This window comes from Vipera ursinii, assembly GCF_947247035.1.
Source record: "Vipera ursinii genome assembly, chromosome: 2".
Classification (NCBI taxonomy): domain Eukaryota; kingdom Metazoa; phylum Chordata; class Lepidosauria; order Squamata; family Viperidae; genus Vipera; species Vipera ursinii.
The window spans coordinates 172,081,643-172,104,304 of record NC_139513.1 but is presented as its reverse complement, the minus strand read 5'-3'; the positions used below and the strand labels follow the sequence as shown (position 1 = coordinate 172,104,304).

At 41.8% G+C, this 22,662-nt stretch overlaps 1 protein-coding gene across 1 annotated transcript in view; it reads left to right on the top strand.

Moving 5' to 3' along the window:
• The first annotated feature begins 2,322 nt into the window (after positions 1–2,322).
• The window catches only part of PDZD4 (PDZ domain containing 4), a 29,560-nt gene continuing 9,220 nt past the window's right edge, over positions 2,323–22,662 (top strand). Inside the window, exons 1-6 of the mRNA XM_083355788.1 lie at positions 2,323–2,520; positions 16,405–16,676; positions 16,971–17,061; positions 19,329–19,427; positions 21,963–22,025; positions 22,545–22,646. Coding sequence (XP_083211914.1) covers positions 2,461–2,520; positions 16,405–16,676; positions 16,971–17,061; positions 19,329–19,427; positions 21,963–22,025; positions 22,545–22,646 — 687 coding nt within the window. The 5' untranslated portion in view covers positions 2,323–2,460. The remainder of the gene's footprint in view (positions 2,521–16,404; positions 16,677–16,970; positions 17,062–19,328; positions 19,428–21,962; positions 22,026–22,544; positions 22,647–22,662) is intronic.

The following is a 22,662-nucleotide window of genomic DNA, read 5'->3' as shown; positions in this document are numbered from 1 at the left end:
GGGAGGAGGGAAGGTTAAAGAGAGAGAACAATGGCAGACAGGGAGAAAATGACCCTGCTGGGTTTCCCCTGCCTATCTTCACACTAGTTATCGGACCGTCCTTTCTGCCTTATAGCCTATACTTGCAGTCCTTAATAACCTTTGCTAGGGGTCAAGGATACTAGTATTTCATACTACCTGGTTGATGCTTATGTATTTCTTGGTTAGATTTTTATTTCCTCTTTTGTTCAGATGTGCAAGGAAGGTTGCACATATCCCCCTCCTGTGTGTGTGTGTGTGGGGGGGAGGTGTCTTTGGTATCTTTTGTTCTGTTGCCATTGATAGCCCGTTTGTGGTTTAGAAATTAAGTCCCTAAAGGAAAGTACTTGGATGGAATGTGGGGAAGAGGAAGAGCAACATGGAGAACTGGTTAACAAAGGGACAAATGGTCTTTTTAACTAAATAACCAAAAAGTGAGCTTTAAACAAATTCATATAACTTCTCCCTTCTGCTGGCACCGAAAACCTTTAGCCCTGCCTCCCTAACAGATGGAGGTTTTGGCAAGCAGTCTGGGGCTCTCAGTATCCCTCAGACCCATTTTTCCATGCCTTTCTTTGCAGTTGCCCCATCCTCCTGAAATATAAACTGGGAGTTGGTGCTCCCCATTTTCATGATTTGATTGGCAGTTCCACCATTCAATTACAGGCGTACATAACACTTATCTCTCTCATTTTCGCCCAGCAATAGCCCTGTGAGGTAGGTTGGCCTTAGAAATTCAAGGCCTCACTACTAGACTGGATGGTTGCCGTGCAACGCTCTGTCATTTGTTTCGTTTTGTTATAGTGTTGTAATCCTAGCGTTAGAAATTCTGAGCTTAAATGCAGGACATGTCCAACAGTATACAGTTAGTCCTCGACTTATCACCACAACTGAGCCCAGAATTTCTGCTGATAAGTGAGACAGCTGCCAACTGAATTTTGTCCCATTTTACGCCCTTTCTTGCCACAGTTGTTAAGTGAATCTGGCTTACCCCGTTGACTTTGCTTGTCAGGTCACAAAAAGTGATCACATGATGCCAGGGCAGGGCAACCATCGTAAATATGAGCCAGTTGCCAAATATCTGAATTTTGATCATGTGACCATGGGAATGCTACAACGGTTGTATGAAAAGTGGTCATAAGTCACTTTTTTCCAGTGGTGTTCGTTAAATGAAGACTACCTGTAACTCGAAGACTACCTGTACTGATTGCTACAGAAAATAGGACATTAGAACAGCCCTTACCCAGTGGGAAGCATTAATGGGGGTGGGTATAATTAATGAATGGAGCCAGAAAACAGCCCCATCTTATCAGCTTCCTATTTATTTTTTTTAACCTCCCTTTCTATGGCTAACACTCCGTCTTATGCCTTTTTGCCATTTTCACCTGTGGGCTGTGGCAGCTAATAATTTTGATATTGGGCACACGGATAGAGTGAATACCTTGAGCGGCTAATTTACATTCATTCCCTAAACCAGGGGTAGGCAACCTTGGCTCTTTTATGACTCGCGGACTTCAACTCCCAGAATTCCCGAGCCAGCTATGCTGGCTCGGGAATTCTGGGAGTTGAAGTCCGCGAGTCATAAAAGAGCCAAGGTTGCCGACCCCTGCCCTAAACGATGAGGAAAGCCTCAGGCCCTGGCAAAGAGGTGCCACGAATTGACCTAACGTCTGAAGGCGGACGGATGGCGAGGGCAAAGTCGGGTGCAGGAGGACCGGATGCTAAAAGGCAGCGCCTGCCAGGACCAGGGACGGGACGGCGGGTGCTGCCGACCCCTCCAGACAAGACGGGAGCAGACTAAGACGGATAGGGTTTGCAAAGCCGGCCGTGTTGTAGTCGGCGAGAGACGGACAAAGGAGGGAGGGAAAACCGCGCCGAGAGCGCACCCGGAAAGGCCAATTCGTGGAGGAACCGACGGCGGGACGTCGCAGGCTGGCCGCGCCAACAACGGCCGGCCTCCCAAACCCTCCCCGAAGTCATCCATATTTATAAAACGCCGCGTCCGTCGCCCCCCCCCCCCTTCCCTTCACTCCGCCCTCTCCCCTCCTCCTTTTTGGCAAACGGAGCGAAGGAGCGAGGCAGACCAGACGGCGGACGCGGGTGCATTTTTTTTCCCGCCACAGCGACAGGCGTCCCCCTCGCCTCCGGGGGGGATCCTGCGTCGACCGCCCGCGGAGGGGGCGGGAAGTGAAACATCGCCTGCCGTCCTCTCCCTACCCCCATTTTCTGCTCGGTCTAAACCCGCCGCTATGCCGCCAGGGGGGTGAATGGGGGGCAAGCACTGGACAGCACCTCCACCTCCCTGCCCAGGGCTATGCCAGGGTGGGGGGGCCGGGAGGGCGAGCGACTCGCCCCCCCACCACCTGTAGGATCTCCATGAGCTGAGCCCCTCCGTTGCTAAATTGTGGCCCCCTCGGTCCGCCCCCCTCGAGCGGCGTCGCCATGGGATGTAACATGTGTGTGGTAGAGAAACCCGAAGAACAATATCGGGTGATGCTGCAGGTAAGAGAGGGAGGGAGGGAGGGAGGGCAGGGAGGGGGGCGGCATTGATTTGTGGGAGCCGACTGATGGGAACCAGGTGGGCGAAGCACTGAGGGAATTGTGGGGGGGGGGCGCGCGCGAGTGAGTGGCAGGGGATGGTACGTCCGCGCAAAATGAAAAGAGGGCAGAACGGGGTCGTCTGGGGAAAAGGAAGGCACTGGAAAGGGTCCAAGGGAGTTTCCAGTCGTTTCCACTGGAAGGGCTGTTTGGGTCATGGGGTGTGTGTGTGTGTGTGTGTGTGAACAAGGTGGAGGGATGGAATATGGAGGTGTCTGCGGGATTAAAGGTGTCTGCTGGGGGTCGGGAAGGACATCAAAATAGGAATGCCAGGTTGTCTTTTGGGGTGGAGTGGGGATTCGGAGTATCATTCGGAGAATAGAGGGGGGGGCTGTTTAATGCTGCAATGGGGGAGGGACCAGGTACTGAGTGAGGGGAGGTTGCTAAGCAACTAATCTCTCCCCCCCCCTTTTCCCATAGCGTACAGTGTCTGAAATAATGGGAAGAGGGTTTCTGCAAAAAAATAAAAAAAGGCGGGGGGGGGGGTGAAAGAAAAAATTGGGATGAATGGCACTGAGCAGCGAAGGGTGAAGCAATGGTTTGAGAAGGGAGTGACAGGTATTCATTCATTGATTCATTCATTCATACATACACTGGCTTCCATCTCTTCCTCCCAGTCATTTCTTTCAATCCTTCAGTTTCCTTGGGTGATTTCCCTGGTCTGGTATCTCTTTCTTTACTCCTCCCTTCCCTCCTCTTTTTGTCTTTTTCTCTCTCCCATCATTCTAGTTTTCAATCTCTCCCTCCCTCCCTCCCTCCCCCCCCTCTCTTGCTTTCCTTTGTATGTACCATTTATCCAGGTCTTTTTCCATCACACACTCTCATCCCAGGTCATAGGTACACAATCAAACCGTCTCCTAGTCTGCATCACACAAATGGAAGCTATGTTGTAATTGGTAAAGCAGAGGTTTTTTTAAAAAAAAATAACAAGAAACCAAATGTTATACATTTCAAAGGCTGAATTTTCCAATATTTTCTCACAAGGCTGCACGGTTAATTTATACCTGCCTATGTGCAGAACTGAAATATATAGTACTATATATTTCTGTCACCAAAGTAATTACATAGCTGGTTTTTTTTTGCAATTGTATATATATATATATATATATATATATATATATATATATATATATATATATATATATATATATATATATATATATATATATATATATTACAGCGCTTGTGTTTGTATTTGTGTAAATAATCTTGCTTGCTCCATAAAGGACCATCTATTCTTTTGTCTTACGTCTTACTGTCATTTAAATACTGTCAATATTTAAATGCTGTTAATTTAGAGATTTACAGCATGAAAATAGCAAATAAGCTCATTTATACAACTGAGAAGCAAATCCAAATACACTTGCATAACATTGGTCTCTGTATAGCCTTTTGATAGATAAGTGTTCATAAGATCACCTCTCATCAGCCTTCCTCAACTCAGCATAGGTTGAATGTCAGCCCCCATAATTCCCAATCAGCAAAACATTGGGCAAGAGCCATCTGGGGAGGTAGGGTGTCCTTTTGAAATTTTATTCCAGTTGCTGATCATGGGAATCAGATTTTCATACAACAGAATGGACTTGACTGATGTCCTCAGTATGATAAATTATTTTTTTTTCTACAAAGAAAGGCCAAAGGAATCTGTGCATTAGATTAGAACAGCTTGATCGGCTAATGATTAGACTCAGCTCTGCACATCGTTCCTATCTTCATCTCTTTGTAATAAAATTGCCCCTCACTGTGAGAAATAAATGGGATGAAAAGAGAATCTGTAGCTCATAGCATTCTATGAGCTGAGCCGAGAGATCTAGGTGTACTCTGCGTATTTCCATAAGCCCTGTTTTATAGCTCAGGATTTCAACAGGTGACAGCAAGAGTAGGACAACTAAGCTTTTTCCTCTTCTGTTGTGCATGGTCCCACTCCGTATCTTGCTGAAACAAAATTAAGAAGTTGGGATCCTGGTCCCTCCAGATATCTGAAAGACAATTCCTATAATTTCTGACTGTTGGTCATGGTGGATAGTTTTTACGGGAGTTGTAGGCACAACATCTGGAGGATACAACGTTGCCTTAACCTGGAGATATATTCCAGTTGCTTTTAACCTGAGAATTTTTAGAAAGGGAAGGTGGCGTATAAAATGAATGAACAGGTTATTTGAGTTTATTAATAGCTTTAAAAACAGTCTTCCCTAACTTGCTGACATTGTGATGTCTTATAACTCCTAATTTCCAATCATCGTGAACTATGAAATTTGGTCCATCTTGTATGGGGGGGGCACAAGGTGGGAGGCATTGCATTTAATTCTCGGCATAAGTTCTAGTTTAACATTTTTACTTTCAATAGCATTTGAGTAAAACATTTTAGAATTCACAATGCCATTCTTATTATGAGATTTCACAAAGCCTGAAACAAAAATACTCTCAATGTGTCATTGTTATACATTAGGAAAAAATATACAGCATATACCGGTAATAAAAAAGTCAGCAAATAAATCTTGCTTAACTAAAGTTGAAACTTATTTGAATCCAAAGATTACTAGCATTTGCTAGTAACCAGAGTGTAGAAAATCCTGACACAAAAAATACTATATAGTCAAATAGTACTGCAAGGAATGATAGATTGCTCTTTGTTTCTTGGATTTGAAATATGTAAGTGGCCAAAGAAAAGAAATAAATTTCATAAAGATTTAATCAGTCTGGAAAATGGTCTTGTCCCAAAAGTCACACCTGGCTGCATCTTTCTGATGCCCATGTCTCCACAAAGTTGCCTTTCTCTCAATTCCAGACCACGAGTGACACAATTTTAAGTCCTTTCTAGCAGTGATCAGACAGCGCATTCCCTCTTATGCCAAGACCATCCAATAACAGTGCAAAATGTGTAAAATCTCTTACATTTTGCTATCCATTAAGTTGGAGGTGAGGCCAGGTGACTCCACACACATACAGATCTTCTGGTCTGGTCCCACATCAGCCTTATCTACCACTAAAGGACTGAACACACAAGCACAGAAGAATGTAGAACAGACATGTCAAACACAAGGCCCGGGGGCCAGATCCGGCCCGCGAAGTGGTTTCATGTGGCCCGCGAAGCCATCCTGGAAGCAGTGAGGGAACGGCCCCCACTGCCGTGGCCCTGGCCCAGAGACCCTCCTTCTGCCAGAGACCCTCAGATCTGTCCCACTCCTGCCCAGGCCCCCATAGGCACCCTTGACACAAATGATGTAGAGCTGGCCACGCCCACCCAGTAGGCCATACACACTCTAGCCACACCCACCCAGTAGGCCACACCCACCCTGGCCACACCCACCTGACCCCCTGAGGGCAACCGCAATGCTGATGCGGCCCTCAATGAAATTGAGTTTGACACCCTGATGTAGAAGATAGAACCTGGGTTGCCTCTCAGAGAAAGAAAAAGAAGAAAGGAGAACAACTAAGTAAAAGTGCTCCATGTAATGCAGCTCCCTTTGTAACTTTACCTTGGACTGTAAGAAAACAGAGAGTAGAAGAAAAGGCATAGGGTGGAGCCTAGAGATGATGGACAGAATTCCACAATTAGACCCGCCTCCATTCCTGCTGAAGGCTGTAATTGGCAGATGCTTTTCCAGCTGGCTGGCAACTTGCAAAAAAGAGAATAACTAAACTAGAGGAATCAGTCAATCATTTTATCAGGTACTGCACATGAAAAATCAAGGCAATATCATCAGTATCACAGTTGTAATCGAGGCAGGGTAGAGATCCGCAACAGTCAGCAATTGGGTGGAATGCTCCTGAAAAGGTCCCCCAGGTTTCATATGATAATATTAATATGTAAAGTTTTAATGAGTACATTCCACCTATAATAGGGTACAATTTCTCCCAGATGTTTTATTAATCATATCTGCATTCCAGGGATCGCCATTATTAAAACACATACAAAATGTCGCTGAAATATCTGAACTCTTAACAATTTATCTACTGTTAATCCTCAAGTTACAAGGAACTCAATTACGGTTGTAAGTCATGACAGTCATAAAGCGGGCCACCATATAACTTGACCAATTTTACAGTATTTTTGCAATGCTTGTTAAGTGAATGCCGTGTTGTTAAGTGAACCCATTGTTCACTACAGGGCAGATTTTGCCTTAAGCCAGAAGTAAACACCGGTTTCCAGGCAAAAAAATAATAAATTCCAGAGCTGTGGGGCTCTACAAATGTATTTAAATGAGGAAAGCGGACATCAGATTTTCATAAGTAGTTTGAGGGGGGGGGTTAGTCATAACTTTGAATGGTCACTAACTAACCCATCATAAGTCGAGGACTACCTGTACAGTATAATTTCAAATAGTATTTTTCAGCTTTTCCTTCCTTTATTTTTCTCCATCTGTGTGGCTAGTATCTCATCTAGAATTTTACCATCAGCCTAACAGCCACTAAGTATAATAATCCCCAAATTCCAATCCAATCCAATCCAGGTTCATCTCCCAAACTCTCTGTGCACAATGAATTCTAACAACAGGCTACGAACCTTTTATTCTGAACTTTAGGGGAAGCTATTTACAGGAAAGTATTTCTGCAAACTCCTAAATTCTTTGGTTTTCAGAGTATAACAGGGACATGAATGTTGTTTGGATGGGGCATGTAAAATTTCTCCTTCTGTTGAGTGACTCCCACAAATTTTATTGTTTGATCATCAGTTGATTGATTAATGTATTGGTTGATTGATTGTGTGCTGTCAAGTTAGTTTGACTCTTAGCAACCACATAGGTAGATTTTCTCCATGATGACCTATCCTGGTCCTTCAGCTCTTTCAATGATACCCCATTGTCATGGCAACTGAGTTCATTCATCTTTCTACTGGTTGTCCTCTTCTTCTTCTTCTTCTCTTACTTTCCACCTTCCGCAGCATTACAGCCTCCTCCAAAGAGATAGTCTTTGCATAATGTATCTGAAATAGAATAAATTAAGCCTGACATTAATTGCACAGAATAGCCTGGATAGAGTTTTCATATCATTTTGTGTCTATTAGTAAATTGACACATGTTTAACTACAAGTTATTAAGCTATGAAATGTCAGTGAATATAGACATCTGTATATATATATATATTGGTCTTGATATTCACATAAGTTCAAGGCAATAATGAAACAGAATTCTATGTTCTCTAAGCAGACCCATTCAAGAAACTGAGTTTTCTCAGCAGATCCTGTATCCGTGGCCTTGATGGTTAATGAATGTGTATCAAAATTTATTGCTAGTTTATGACAACTAAGTAGTAGGGCCTGTCACACAATTTTTAACCATAACCTTTTTCTTTCATGGCACAAAATGATCTTCTCCCCAGTTTAGCTTCCCCTTGAGCTCCGGATGGCCCCGGATCTCCGGTCCTTTCGTCGTGACCTCAAAACATTTCTTTTCCATCAGGCTGACCTGGACTGACAATAGGGTTTTTTTTAAAAAATGTTTTTAATATTTTATCACTGGGGCTTGTTAGTTTAATCTTTTTTAACATTTGTATTATTGTGTTTTATTGTTGTTAGCCATCCTGAGTCCTTCGGGAGATAGGGCGGCATATAAGTCCCAATAATAAATAAATAAATAAATAAATAAATAAATAAATAAATAAATAAGTAAGTAAGTAAGTAAGTAAGTAAGTAAATAAATAAATTTAATGGACCAATTGCTAGACACTGGACAGATGAAAAGAGAAGCAATTGAGGTTACCAGCTCTGGCCTACAATACCTCAGGGAGATACTAGATGGCATCAAAGAATACCTTGCTGTTATCCAGAGCAATTCTTAAGAGCAATGTGGTGGCCTAAAGGTGGAGCTCCCACCTTACAATCAGGAGGCTGTGAATTCGATCCTAGGTAGTGGCATATATATTTCTCTCTCTGGATGCAAAGAGAAATATCTGCTGTGAGCTCTACATAGGCATCAGGAAGGGCTTCCGGCCAGTAAATGCTCAGTTCCATTCACCCACCCTGACTCTACCCTGATGTAAGGGATTACACGATCATTAAAAGGAAAAAAAAATCCAGAGTAATTCTTAAAATGTAGTCCTAGGATCTCTGGGGGCGCCCCCACGACCTTCTCAGGAGTCTGAAAAATCAAAATTACCAGCCTTTATTAAAAAAATAATAATACAATATTAAAATCTCTTCAATCATGGGAAGCAGTAGCAGCAAATGTGTTAATTTTAAATTTTAATATAGTAAATATCCATAAATATAACCCGTGCAAACAAAAGCTTTCCATAATTAGTGGAAAGGAGCCCTGAGAGAAAAAAAGTTTAAGATATACTGGTCTGGAGCTTTACAACCCAGGTTTTACAGCCTGTGGAGGAATATTATGCCTAGACGTAGCAAAATGCTAATGAAATAATCTAAAGGATAGCTCTGAATATGAGATACTGTGTTATGTAGGATGCTATCTACAGGTTTGTGAATTGCCTATGGCCTGGTGACCTAGCTGCAGGTTGGTAGAAAATGCTGGACTGGGATTAAGATGGTCTTTTGCAAATTAAGGTTGGCATCAGTGGTTTACTTCCCAAGGGAAGAAAATATTTGGGTACAGGTAGTCCTCAGTTAATGATTGCCCTGTTTAATGACCATTTGAACTTATGACGATGCTGAAAAAACAGGTTTATGATCAGTCCTCAAACTTACAGTGGTTGCAGCATCCCATTGTCACAAGATCGCCAAGTGCAAGCTTCTGCCGATGCCAATGGAGATGCTGGCAGTAAGTTGCAGGTCATGATCACATGATGTCACCCTTAATGACTGCAGTAGAAGTGATGTTTTAAGTTTGGTGTGATCATGTGATGAACTGCATTGCTTAATGACAGAATTTCAGGTCCCAATTGCAGTCATTAAGGACTACCTGTAGTTGTGGTTAGGTTGACATGACTGGAGCGCAGTCAAGTACTATGAAGTTTGACAGCCAACGTCCATCAAAGCATTGTGTGGTTGGTTTTATTTGGGTTTAGTGTGACTTGCCAACACATTTGTAAAAACACACATCAGTCAGCTCATACTAAATCTGGTTTGGCACTTTATAGACAAAAATAGCCACACTATCAGTATTAAAGATTATATGCATAATCAACACCAAAGCAAAAAAAATATGGAGAAAATATATTATAATTCCTTTCTTTCTCTTATGTTCCTTAACAGGATAGGATTATGGCCATTTCTTGTAGTAGAGACAGATAGATGTGTACATGTACACACACACACACACATACACACACACACACACACACACACACACACACAAACCCTACTGGTTAAGCTGTGTTGTACACCAAGACACATAGAACATACAACATGGCATTTATCAATGCAGTGACAAACAATATAAACACCTTGTAGACACATATTACAAAAACATTACATTCACAAATATGTATCTAGAAAAAAAATATCTCCAATTCCGGTGGTGTCCATTCTTTCACAATGCTTCTTATGCATACATAGTTTCTTCTCCCAGTTGAAACGATTGTAGTAGACACGCAGAAAAACCTCTCTAGAGCGCACGCTTGCTTAAGGCCTTCTCTGCTCTAGTGGGATTGAACCTTGCATTCTAATGTTAGATTCCAGCCAAAGATTTTTATAAAACTGTGGAGGGGGATAGCCATGGCTCAGTAGAAAGATGGAGGAGGGGAAAAGAGTAGAGATCAAGAAGATGATGAAGGAACACCTGAAGAGCAATTTGGAGAAAAGGAAGAAGAAGAAAAAATAAACACACAAAGGAAAACTATGGGGAACCATCAGCTGAAAGGTTGAGGCTGGATAACACTCCCAAGAATGTGATTGGCATTTGTCATAAATTCCTACAGGGCCTTCCTTAGGCAAAGAATATCCTCCTCATTCCCAACCACAGCCCCTCCCCAATTCACTTGTCTTCCTCGCAGTTTTTTTTTTCTCTAATGCAACCTCTTTTCTCTACCCTGTAGCTTCTTTGATGGTCTGTCACTAACCTCGTACCCTCCTCTCCCCACACAATCTTCTGTATTATTTTTTATTTAAGATCTTAACTCTCCCACCCCACCTCTGGGGAATGTTCCCCTGGGTGGTCCACAAGGCAAGCAAGCAAATTATCTATTTTCCTAGATTCTCCTCCTGCCCACCTTGAACTTCCCACAGCCCCAAATGGAAGAAGAAAAAGAAAGGATAATTCACATTCCCCACCCACCCACCATTTCTAGAGTTTGAAGCTGGCGAGTAGGAAGGAGATGCGCTTTGCTTTTGATCCCCTTTACCCATATTTTCCTTTTTCTCCCCAGCTGCAGATGCCTGTATCAATCACTTCAGTTGCCATGGTAACTGCAGCTGCAGTGATGGAGAGAGATGCACCCATGCAGGCACGCGCAAGCACACACACAGACATACACACACACACACACACACACACACACATCTGTTCTGCAAAAGGTAATGTGATGCATGAAATCCTTCAGCATACATAGGAGGTTACACTGCACAACGACAAGCTCACAGGTGCGTCAGCCTGTGACGCATAATGAAGTGATGGCTGGGCACGTTCCCACAGTAACTGCATCATCCTCTCTTGCATTTTGTTTGAGAGTGACAGAACACACACAATGTGGAAAATGGGTGTGCTGGGGGGTGTGCCTTCTGGGAACCCAAATAGGCAGACTCCACCACATGGTTTGCAAAATGAGGGACTATAGGCATTATTTATCAGTTTGAGGTTTATGAGGAGAAATGCATTGCACTTGGAACTTCAAGAGTATGAGGATTCTTGAGCATTGCCTACGTCAAGAGGTTTTGCATTAAGGTTTTATCTGCTTTCAAGAATCAGTAACTGAATTGGGAGAAACTTCCAAGGACAGAATTCATAACAAAAGTTCTCCAGTGATCTCTTTTTTTAGTGACAACACAACAGCTTTTTGTGTACAGAGACACCGGAGCTTGGGGAAGGGGCATGGTGGTGTAATAGTAAGCCAGGATTACCTCTGATATAGCTCTTTTCTTGTTTCTTTGATTTTTAATCTAATGGCTCCTTTATTGTGTCCTCTTTTTAACTTACCAAGACAAAAAGGTTTTGAACATGCTTATAGAGCTGAACAAAACTGAAAGTGATCTGATCACCAGGAATCCTTGCAAGATGGGTCTCTTTTGTTATCTTCCTTTCATCTCAAGACAGGGAGATCAGGCATAAAAGCTCATTTCAAATAGCCCTTTCAACTTGCCTGGCCTTTATAACCCAAACATTATTTTCACTTCAGTCCCAGATAATATGTCCAATGTAAAAAATAATGGGACTTGGGATCCATCTCTACACCGATAGGGTCACCTTGGAGAGCATTGCCAAATAATGCAGTCTGTGTTGGGCTAAATGGACCATTAACTCCACTAGTTGTTTAAGGTGCCTATTGTTACACAGTAGGATTGTTTTGATTCAATTCACTGCAACTCCGTTTCTTTTTAAGCTCAAGCCAATTATAATGGAGCAGCAGTATGTTTTGTATTTCTAGCAGACCCATCACCTGAAACATACCATGGTTGGGTTTGTGAACTATGTCAGTCTAATGATGTATAATATTTTTGAACTGAAGTCCAAATGTGGCCTTTAAATAACATGTTGGAGTCAGTCAATTTTCAAAACACAAGGCAGGAAGCCAGGTCAAAAATTAAATATAATTTTTATTTCATTTAGTAAAGGTAAAGGTAAAGGTTCCCCCGCACATGCGTGCTAGTCGTTTCCGACTCTAGGGGCCGGTGCTCATCTCCGTTTCAAAGCCGAAGAGCCAGCGCTTGTCCGAGGACGTCTCCGTGGTCATGTGGCCGGCATGACTAGACGCCAAAGGCGCACGGAATGCTGTTACCTTCCCACCGGAGTGGTCCCTATTTTCCTACTTGCATTTTTACGTGCTTTCGAACTGCTAGGTTGGCAGAAGCTGGGACGGGTAACAGGCGCTCACGCTGCTACACGGCACTCGGGATTCGACCTGCCAAACTGCCGATCTTCTGATCGACAAGCTCAGCGTCTTAACCCACTGAGCCACCGCGTCCCTTTTATTTCATTTATAGTCTGATAAAAAATTAAGTTTGACCAATACGTGCACTGTGTAATTTCTCCCCTTCTGAGATCATAACAATTGCAGTAGGGTAGCAATTTCTGGAGAATTCTGAGTACTACACCAAGATTCTCGGGAGCCGTCTGGGCCCTAAGGTATGGCCCTCTGAGGAAGCTACAGAATATATTGCTTTGTTCAGTTGGGGCACTGTAGTCCGTGAACCACAATTTCTGGTTAAGCAGAATATATGAACTATCCACTGTAGCTTTTTCAACAAACTGATTAAAATCAACCATGGCTTCACAATGAATGAACCAAGCTACTATCGCAGGCAGGCCCACCTAATAAATCAGTATAACTGTCAGCCACAGATGAACACAGTCTGCCTGATTAGGAAGATGCATTTGATTTGGAGTGTTCTCAAGAGGTCTGTCTAAAACAGAAGTGCTGTTTGTGATAGATTTGTATAGCTGTTATTTGGGAAGAAAAATTGGACAGCTTCCCCTTACTTGGTTTGTGTGTTTATATTTGGCAGCAATAAGGACTTGTACTAGATAGGGTTTTTAGCCATTTTAGAGGATGATGAAGATAATGGTGGTGGTGTATCTCAGCAATCCTAATGGATACTAACAAACCCCAGTGCAAATAGTGTTGTGCTTTGGTCTTACAGGGATGGGAAAGATATGTTAGATGATCATATGTTGAATGATCTTTCAGGGATGGTTCTCTGATTATTCAAAAAGTGATGAGCTCAAAATATCTGTTGCTAAGCGATACAGTTATTAAGTGAATTTTGCCCTTTTTACAATCTTTCTTGCCACAGTGGTTAAGTGAATCACTGCAGTTATTAAGTTAATGACATGATTGTTAAATGAATCCCTGTTGACTTTGTTTGTCGGAAGGTTGCAAGAGGTGGTCACATGACCCAGGCACGTCTCAACCATCATAAATATGAACCAGTTGCTAAACATCTGAATCTTGATCACGTGACATGGGGATGCCGCAATGGTCATAAGTGTGGGAAAACGGTCATAAGTCACTTTTTTCAGTGCCATTGTAACTTCAAATGGCCACTAACCAAATGATTGTAGGTTGAGGACTATCTGTATTGGGTGCATTCCCAATCTTTCAACAAAACAGGTTTTGGACAATTCGCCCCAAGTTTCATTCTCCCAGTAACAACCACTTGAGATGTGGTTTCATTGGGCACCAAAGGAGCAACGTTAAAGACGCGTCAATGGCCCCAGCTAGTAAGATGTTCAGATAATGTAAACTGATGTGTCTTCCTTTTCAGGAGTACAGGCTCTGAGGTCCATTCTTAAACAAGAGAGGGATCCTTTCTATAAGAACTGTTGGTAGCACTAAGCATGAGTAACTATTCTGACACTGCCTGTGTTTTTAGTAGCCGTATACGTCAGGGGTGTCAAACTCAATTTCATTGAGGGCCGCATCAGCACTGCGGTTGCCCTCAAGGGGCTGGGTGGGCGTGGCTTGGGTGGGCGTGGCCTACTGGGTGGGCGTGGCTAGAGTGCGTATGGCCTGGGTGGACGTGGCCAGCTCTACATCGTTCGCATCAAGGGTGCCTATGGGGGCCTGGGCAGGAGTGGGACAGATCTGAGGGTCTCTGGCAGGAGGAGGGTCTCTGGGCCAGGGCCAAGGCAGTGGGGGCCGTTCCCTCACTGTTTCCAGGATGGCTTCACGGGCCACATGAAACCACTTCGCGGGCCGGATCCGGCCCCCGGGCCTTGTGTTTGACATGTCTGGTATACGTAATACAAATTGAACAGAGGCATTTTAAAAAGTGGATTAGAGCAGTGTTTCTCAACCTTAGCAACTTTAACTCCCAGAAATCCCCAGCCAGCATGCCAGAAACATAGGATACAGTTGAGACAGTTGGAAGGCAAAAAACAAAAACAAAAAATGTGCTTTTTAAATGGTTATGTATAGGGTTTGCATCATGAGATACTTTGATAGAATTAATAGATTGTGAAGATAGCTGTTTCTCTCTTTAAAAAAACCCCTATGCAAGCTTTTTTAAATTAAAGAGTATCGAGCTTAATGAGCTTCCATTCCCAGCCTCAGGTTTATTACCCATGAGAGTTAAGCCTATTTTACAGATAGTTCTGAGGATAAAATTGGATATATCCTTATATATGTTTTACTGAGTTTCTTGATTTATGAATTGCCCGTAATATTTAGGGACTGTCTGCATTACAGAAGCTAAGTACTGAATAAATAGATTGTCCTAATAATGGAGTCTGAACATATGTTTGTCTTTGTGCTTTTAGCATTTGAAACAAGACCCCGAATGACAACCACATTTATATGAATAATAATTAATGCATTTTATTGCTGCAACTCCATTCTGCATTACTGTGAATGACTCCAGAAAGAGGAATTGCCAGACATGTACACTTCTGATACAGTCCAGGAAAGGTCGCATTTCTAAACTGCAGGATCTTCCTTTCTTTTTTAGGAACTCCCTTTCACCAATTTGTAATAATTTGCATGAAAGCTCATATATTGTTCTAGGATAAGAAGGAATTATAAAAATCAATAAAATAACTAATTAAATAACTAATTGAAAAATTAGTGTACTTAACCATTATCATGCCAATTTTATTGCATTCTGTTTACAATAACTTCTTTGCCTTCTTGAAATAATGAATGCCTGGGATGACCAAACTGCCTGATTCAAAAACCTGTGTAGGTTTTCTACTGTTAAATTGGGAAAATTGAATCGTGTTAGGCTAGGATCTTCCTTGACCTAACTAGTCATCTAGGGTCAACCCATAAACCTGTAGCTCTGTATCTTTCCTAGCTTGGCACCATCTGAACAATGCAGTGTATGACTATCAGTTTATTTTATTTTATTTATTTAATTCCATTTATATCCCGCCCTTCTCCGAAGACTCAGGGCGGCTTACAAGCTTAGCAGTAGCCTTCATTCTATGTAGATGCCTGCTTATTAGGGCTTTCACCCCCACCCCAAGCGGCATTATTACAAAGTCAGCTTATTGCCCCCAACAATCTGGGTCCTCATCAGTTTGGCGGTGATGCGAATTATAATCCAGGATCTTTGGAGAAAATGACATTGGCAAATGTTAAAGAGGACTGAATGTAAAATTTTCTGAATGCAATTGCTGAAATTCCATAATCACCTGCTGCAAACAACTATAACTGGGATAATATGGATGTGATTTAAAGAGGCTGGGTATGTCTGAAAGACAGCAGCCAGGAGTAAACCAGAGGTGATGTTCTTGTGGTACAATATTTAGAAATTTGCATGAAGATACCTACATAAACAAATATATTCAATATATATAATACCCAAATCATGTCAAGCTATTTTGGCTCCTAGGGTAACAATTTTTTGCTCTCCATGGACATGAAAATATAGTGATAATATCTTAAATAATGTAATGATCAGGTACTCTTTTGTGACATTTAGAACCTGCTGTTAAAACCCAGCAGTCTTTCTTTGTCCATTATTACAATGGGCTCTTGCAGCAGAGACTGGAGGAAAAGGCGAACTGCAATCCCCTTTTGGCAAATAAAATGGAGGCCAGTCTGCTATTTCCTTTATATGGAAGAAAACATTTCAGTAAAAAAAAAGGGAGAAAGCGATTTTGGGGAAGTTGCAAAACCAGTACTGTATGAGTAATAACTCAAGATATTTGAGGATGTCGTCACAGTGGACACATGAAGAAAGTGCAAGGATTTAGAACATTCTGACAGCCTCTTTCTCTGCTCTTCCCCCTTTAGGTGAATGGTCGGGAACTGTCCCGTCTCTCGCAGGAGCAGACGCTTGAGGCCCTCCGGTGCTCTAAGGAACCTCTGGTCATCCAGGTGTTACGGCGCAGTCCTCGTAGCCGGGGTGGAGGTGGTGAGGGAGCCACCTCTCAAGGAGATGTCACAACCCTGGTCGATAGTGGAACCCAGACAGACATCACCTTTGAACACTTAATGGATTTAGGCAGGATCCGGCCACCAAGCCCTCCAGCCATGAGGATGGAACCCTATGGGCTGCCTGATCTGTAAGCATTTTCCTGAGGAAGACACGTTATCCTCTTGTCTTCTTTATTTACCATTGATTGTACTTACATCTTGTACACTTCTGGTACAAGCCAGCCCAGGATAGCTAATAATATCAATCTAGGAGATAAAATCCTAACATGCATTAAATACTGTAATGATAAATGGAGGATGGGCTGGTAGGATCTGCACAGAAGCGAAGGGGAATCCTTCCTATTTCCTGGGAAGAGAGCCGGGGAAAATTCTAAGTAGGAAAAAGGAAAACTTACCTTCCTATCCTTTGTTGTTCTTCAAAGCCCCTCAATTGCACATGAATATTATGACCCTGTGGAATTCATGGAAGGAGCTGCTCCAGAGGCTGAGCGAGCAGAAGACCTAGAATACGAGGTGAGAATCTGAAACTGGAACCCATTTCAAGTTTCTGGCTAGAGCAGGGTTTGGGATTACCATGATGTGTTTTCACATCAGAATAAATTCAGGTGTTTAAATCAAAGCTAATGTCTAAAACCAATCAGCTCGATTGGTGCTTTACTCAATAGGTCCCCAAATCCAGAAGAGGCACTGGTGTAAAAAGTTTACAGCCATGTTTTCTCAAAAGGGTGCAGGTGGCACTCGGAAAATATTTGAGCATCCTCTACCAATGTGAAATATAGGGTGGTGCCTTCTTGTCATTGTGAGAGAACTTTGAAGCAAGGACGAAAGGCTACTCATTTTGAACAAGGGGAGCAGCTTTCTCCTTCCGGTTGTGAACTCAACAGAGGATTGCCGTTAGAATTAGAGCCAAAAGGATCATAAAGGAGAAAACATGCTCAGAGGAAAGCCATGGTCTGAACAGGCTGCTTGCTATCTTCTAGAATAATCTAATTTGAACTGAGATTCTCAGAATCTACTTACTGTCTTAGAGTCATGAGAAAGAACATGGAGTACAGCAGCAGAAGGTAGTAGGACACCCTACTAAGACCAAGTGGTGGGCTGGAATTTTAAATATGGCTCCTCTTTTTGGAGGGAGATGTACTGAAACATTCTGTGGCAAATCCTCCTTATGGGTAGTCCTCACATAACAACCGATTGCTTAGCATGGGTAGTCCTCACATAACAACCGATTGCTTAGCAACCATTCAGATTCATGATGGTCTTCCCCAGAGCTGGTTAAGGCCCATTTTTGAAGTTCCAGACACAGACACACACACAGACACACACACATACACACACACAGCTCATGTGACCACATGTTGCGCCCTTGGCAACTGGCTCACACTCATAGCCATTTGCAATGTTCTGGAGTCATGTGACTGCGATTTTTGGCAGGCTTTGCTGATTTTGGTGTTAATTTCCAATTTCCAGCAAAAACACCCATTGGTGAAAATGGGCTCACTTAATGAGCACTGTGTTTTTTTAGCAACCTCTGTTTGATTAACAACGAGAAATACGACAGAAATTTAATCTCTTAATCTAATTTCCGCATGTAACACTTGTACTTAGTTATTGCCTCAGAGGTGACACAAAGGTGGGGGGGGGGGGTTCATTATTCACACATTCATTCATAAATGCTCAGCTGAGATCACAGCCATCAAGTGCTGAATATGCTTGTGTGACTTGAGCCTTATTTAGGCATATCTAAGTCACTGGAAGGGAGTGGCTGGGAAGTCCACATTTTAAAAAATTATTTTGAATTCAAAGATATATAAGAGAAGATCTAGAAAAAGAGATACCCTTGCATTTTGGATTTTTTTTAAAAAAAAAGCAAAATGCAGGTACTTTTGTAACCATTTAGCGACAGTTCAAAGTTACAATGGCACTGAAAAAAGTGACTTACGGCCTTCCCTCACACTCATGACCCTTGCAGTTTCCCCATGGTTACTTGATCAAAATTTGGATGCTTGGCAACCAACATTTACTTAGGACAGGGATCCTCAAACCTGGCCACTTTAAGACTTGTGGACTTCAACTCCCAGAATTCCCCAACCAGCATGGCTAGCTGGGGAATTCTGGGAGTTGAAGTCCACAAGTCTTAAAGTGGCCAAGCTTGAGGACCCCTGATTTAAGATAATTGCAGTGCCCCAGGGCCATGGGATGACCACATGATTCACTTCACATCTGTAATGATTTACTAACAACCATAGCCAAAAATGGCATAAAATCAGGCATGACTCACTTAATAACCCCTTTGTTTAGGAATGAAAATTCTGGTCCCCGTTGTGATCATAAGTCAAAGGCTACCTAATAGAGGCAAGAAGTCTTTTAGTTGCTTGGATGCTCCTTCTTTGCACTATGTTTATTGCAGATACCAGATAAGCACATCACCAACTTTTGGCAGCAAAACTGGAGAATTCTCTGGGAGTTTAGAGGGCTGCAGGCAGCTTACAAGTTATGAATTGCCCACCTACCGTACTTCTATCTTATGGGTGGGTGAGATTTTTAAAGAGAAATAATGCCTGTAAAAGACCTAACTTTGGGTTTTTGAGTATATATGGAGGAAAGACAAACAGAGCCAATTCAATGAGATCTGGACCTTCTAGTCAGTTGACTGCATGAGGCATTGAGAATCAGAATAAGTTCTTACAAGAAGAACCTTCTGTTCCAGGGCATCTAAGAGAGGCAGATAGATTGATTCATTGGGTGATCTTTGTGTGTTGTTTCTGTCTGTCTTGCAGGAGGTGGAGCTGTACAAATCCAGTCACCGGGATAAGTTGGGCCTGATGGTTTGTTATCGAACTGATGACGAGGACGATGTAGGCATCTACATTGGAGAGGTGGGGTCAGGGGCAGTGTTTAAAGAGGTGTAGTAGGTTAGGTTAAATGAGGGAAAGAGAGATCTCCATGTGGGGATTCAGTGTATATGAATTGGGAGAGAACTGACAAGAGTTCCTGATTTTGTGCTCTTTGCTTCAACAGCCAGAAGTATCCATTTTGTGTAGGAGTGTGTCCCGTGTGTGTTTGTGTACAAAGGTGATTACTATTGGAGACAGCAGAAGCTCAGACTTGAAACTGAAGTTAGGATGAAATGTTCTAGACTATTTTCATTGAGGAAGGAGCAATGTGTAAATTCTGTAGAGGCTTCCTTCTTAAGCAATTTCATGACTATTTAGGACTACTAAACCCTAAAGAACTACAAAACTCCAGGTGACCACTAGATAGCAAAAAAGAGATGCAGATGCAGACTATTGTAGTAACCCTTTGCTGTCATCTAATGGTCACTCTGAATAATGCAACTCAGATTAATTACCGGTAGTTCAACTATGGTGGTGATTTTGTTTGGGATTATGGCTTGCTTTTTCTATTCTCTATGGGACCATCATGGATAGTCCCTTGCAATCTTTTTTTTAAAAAAATCACAATATTATGGTTTTAAATGTCATCTCTAGTTTTGCCACAAATCAAGATCCAGGAACATTTTTTATTAAAACTCAACAGCTATTCAATTTGTAGCATTCCATGCCAGCAGTTTCAGTGTAAATGGACATAAATCAATAAAAAAAATCAATACTCTCTGAAGTACCACAGTAGCATCTCTAGTGCACTGTGGAATTTTTTTGTTTCCTCCATCAGTTGAAGCTGATATAAACACATCTTTAAGTAGAGATTGGATTTGCAGGACATTTATCTTCAAGTCACTTATTTATTAACACTGTCCTACCACATCCATGATGAGCATATTTTGATCCTCATAGCTTGGAAGGATAGTTAGGGTATTTCGGTATTTCTCCAATGTTGTGCTTGCAATACAGTAGTCTTTTTGCAGTTACCATATACGAAACCTATGAGTCTTTTCTAACTGGTTATCCATAGCTCCCAATTAAAAAAATCTAGTTTCATCTGAATATTGACCTTTAAAATTCTTTGTAGCATATGTATTTGTATCCAATATCCTTTTTCTTGTTCACATCCACTATGCATGGTAAGTTAAAAAGTCCGTATTTTTCACATTTCCAAAATTGACTAGAAGTACTTTTATATATTTTAGATAATTTCTCCAGTCATATATCAGTGCTACATCATTTTTTAGAAATTCTCTTAAGCTATCTCTGAATTTCAATTCTTTTAACAATATTCTCTCCCGTCGATCCATTTATATACTGTAACTAAAATTCTTAGCTCATATTATCATGAGTCTTTAACTTTTTTCTATTTTAAAATTCAATAGTTTATACATTTTAGCAATCACATGTTCATCATTTGTACAGTTTGATTTCAAATACTGTCTTTCTTTCTCTCAATTGTGCATATGAAAATCACTGAAAATTAAATCACTCTGTAGCCAATTATTTAACAAAATCGACCTATTACCCTTCTTAACAAATTTAAACAATCCTCGTTTTCATGGAAGTATGTATTATTTATTTAATTAGTTCAAAAGTATTTAAACAATCAATATTCCAAATTCAGTTATCCCCTTAATCCATTTTAAACTTTCTTAGTTAGCACTCATGGTAAACATTTTGCTATTAATTATTTTAAATTCCATATAATTATTTGTTTACTTTTTATTTTACTCTTTGGGTTGGAAGTACACTCACCGGGTAGTTTATGTATTCTGCTGGTTTCAAGATCTCTATAACATTTTCATCCCTCCCCCCCAATGCACTCTAGAAAGTAGAGTTGATGAACTCAGTGTCCTTTAGCAGGCTTCACTTGAGACTCTGAGCTTGATCTGGAGCACAGGTGGGCATTCTCACAGCTTTTTTTTTTGTCCACAAAAACTCCCTAGGTTTGGCCTCACTGTCTAGCTGGCAGTCTCTGCCTCAGATTGTCCCCATAATACGAAGGTGCGTTAGTCTGCCATTTCTCCATCTGGAACTATCCGGAGCATGTAGCATTGCACATTTAGGGCAGGAAACTCTGTGAACATCTGAACTGTGTGTCTGGTCACTCTAGCTGTTAACTGTGCATGGATAATGTCAAGACCCCACTCTCTGTGTTTATGATTCCTTTATCTTTTGACCTGTTCTGGAAAGGAAAAGTTACAGATAAAAGACAGATGTACTTTCAGGGACATTATCTTTTGTAAAACGGGGCACTTGGCCATGTTGGGATGTGTACTAGAGCTGGGGGCTCCTTGGTTCTTTGCTCAGCACTTAAAATGGGGATTAAAGGCCTCTAGATGGGCATCTAGGGGTTTCTAGACATGGTTCATGGTGAAAAATTACATTTACGCTATATTTCAGTAACACATGAATGGCTACTGGCTACCCAGCCCAGATTCCAGGTTACTCAGTTCTCATAGTTACCAACCCCACAGGAGGCAAAAAGCCCTAACAGTTATCTTAATGTCCTTTCTCTTCTACTAGGTCAGTCCTAATAGCATTGCAGCCAAGGATGGACGAATTCGAGAAGGTGATCGCATTGTCCAGGTGAACATTAAGGACCTTCGCTCATTCCGACGTGATCTAAAGACCTATTTGTTTGAACAAGCCGGCCTGGTCTGATGGGTTTTGGGATTTTATCACTGTTTTTATGTAAATTTATCTTTTTTATTGGGCATTATTGTTTAATCTCTTCTTAATTTTTATATTTTTGTATTTTAGTATTTATTGCCCTGTTCACCGCCCTGAGTCCTTCGGGAGAAGGGCGGTATACAAATTAAATAAATAGATAAATAAAGTAATTAGGAGGGAGGGTGTTGTGGATTTTTAAAAGGACAGTTTAATATAGCCCCCGCCAACTCATAGTAGACTATAACCCCCATCATAGCCAGTCAGCACAACACTGGCTTGTAAGCTTGAAATGATGAAGATCGTAATCCAAGTTAAAAGTAGAAGATCCAGTTTGGGAAAACTGGCTGTACTCTTATTGATTTATTCATTTAATTTGGTATACCATCAGCCATCAACTTGTTTTTCCGTACATTTTCTTTTCTTTTTTTTTTTTAGATTAATGGAATGGAAGTGCAAAACCGAGAGGAGGCTGTAGCAATTCTTACCCAGGAGGAGCGAACAAACATTTCTCTGCTGCTGGCTAGGCCTGAGACTGAGGTGGGAATTGTTCATG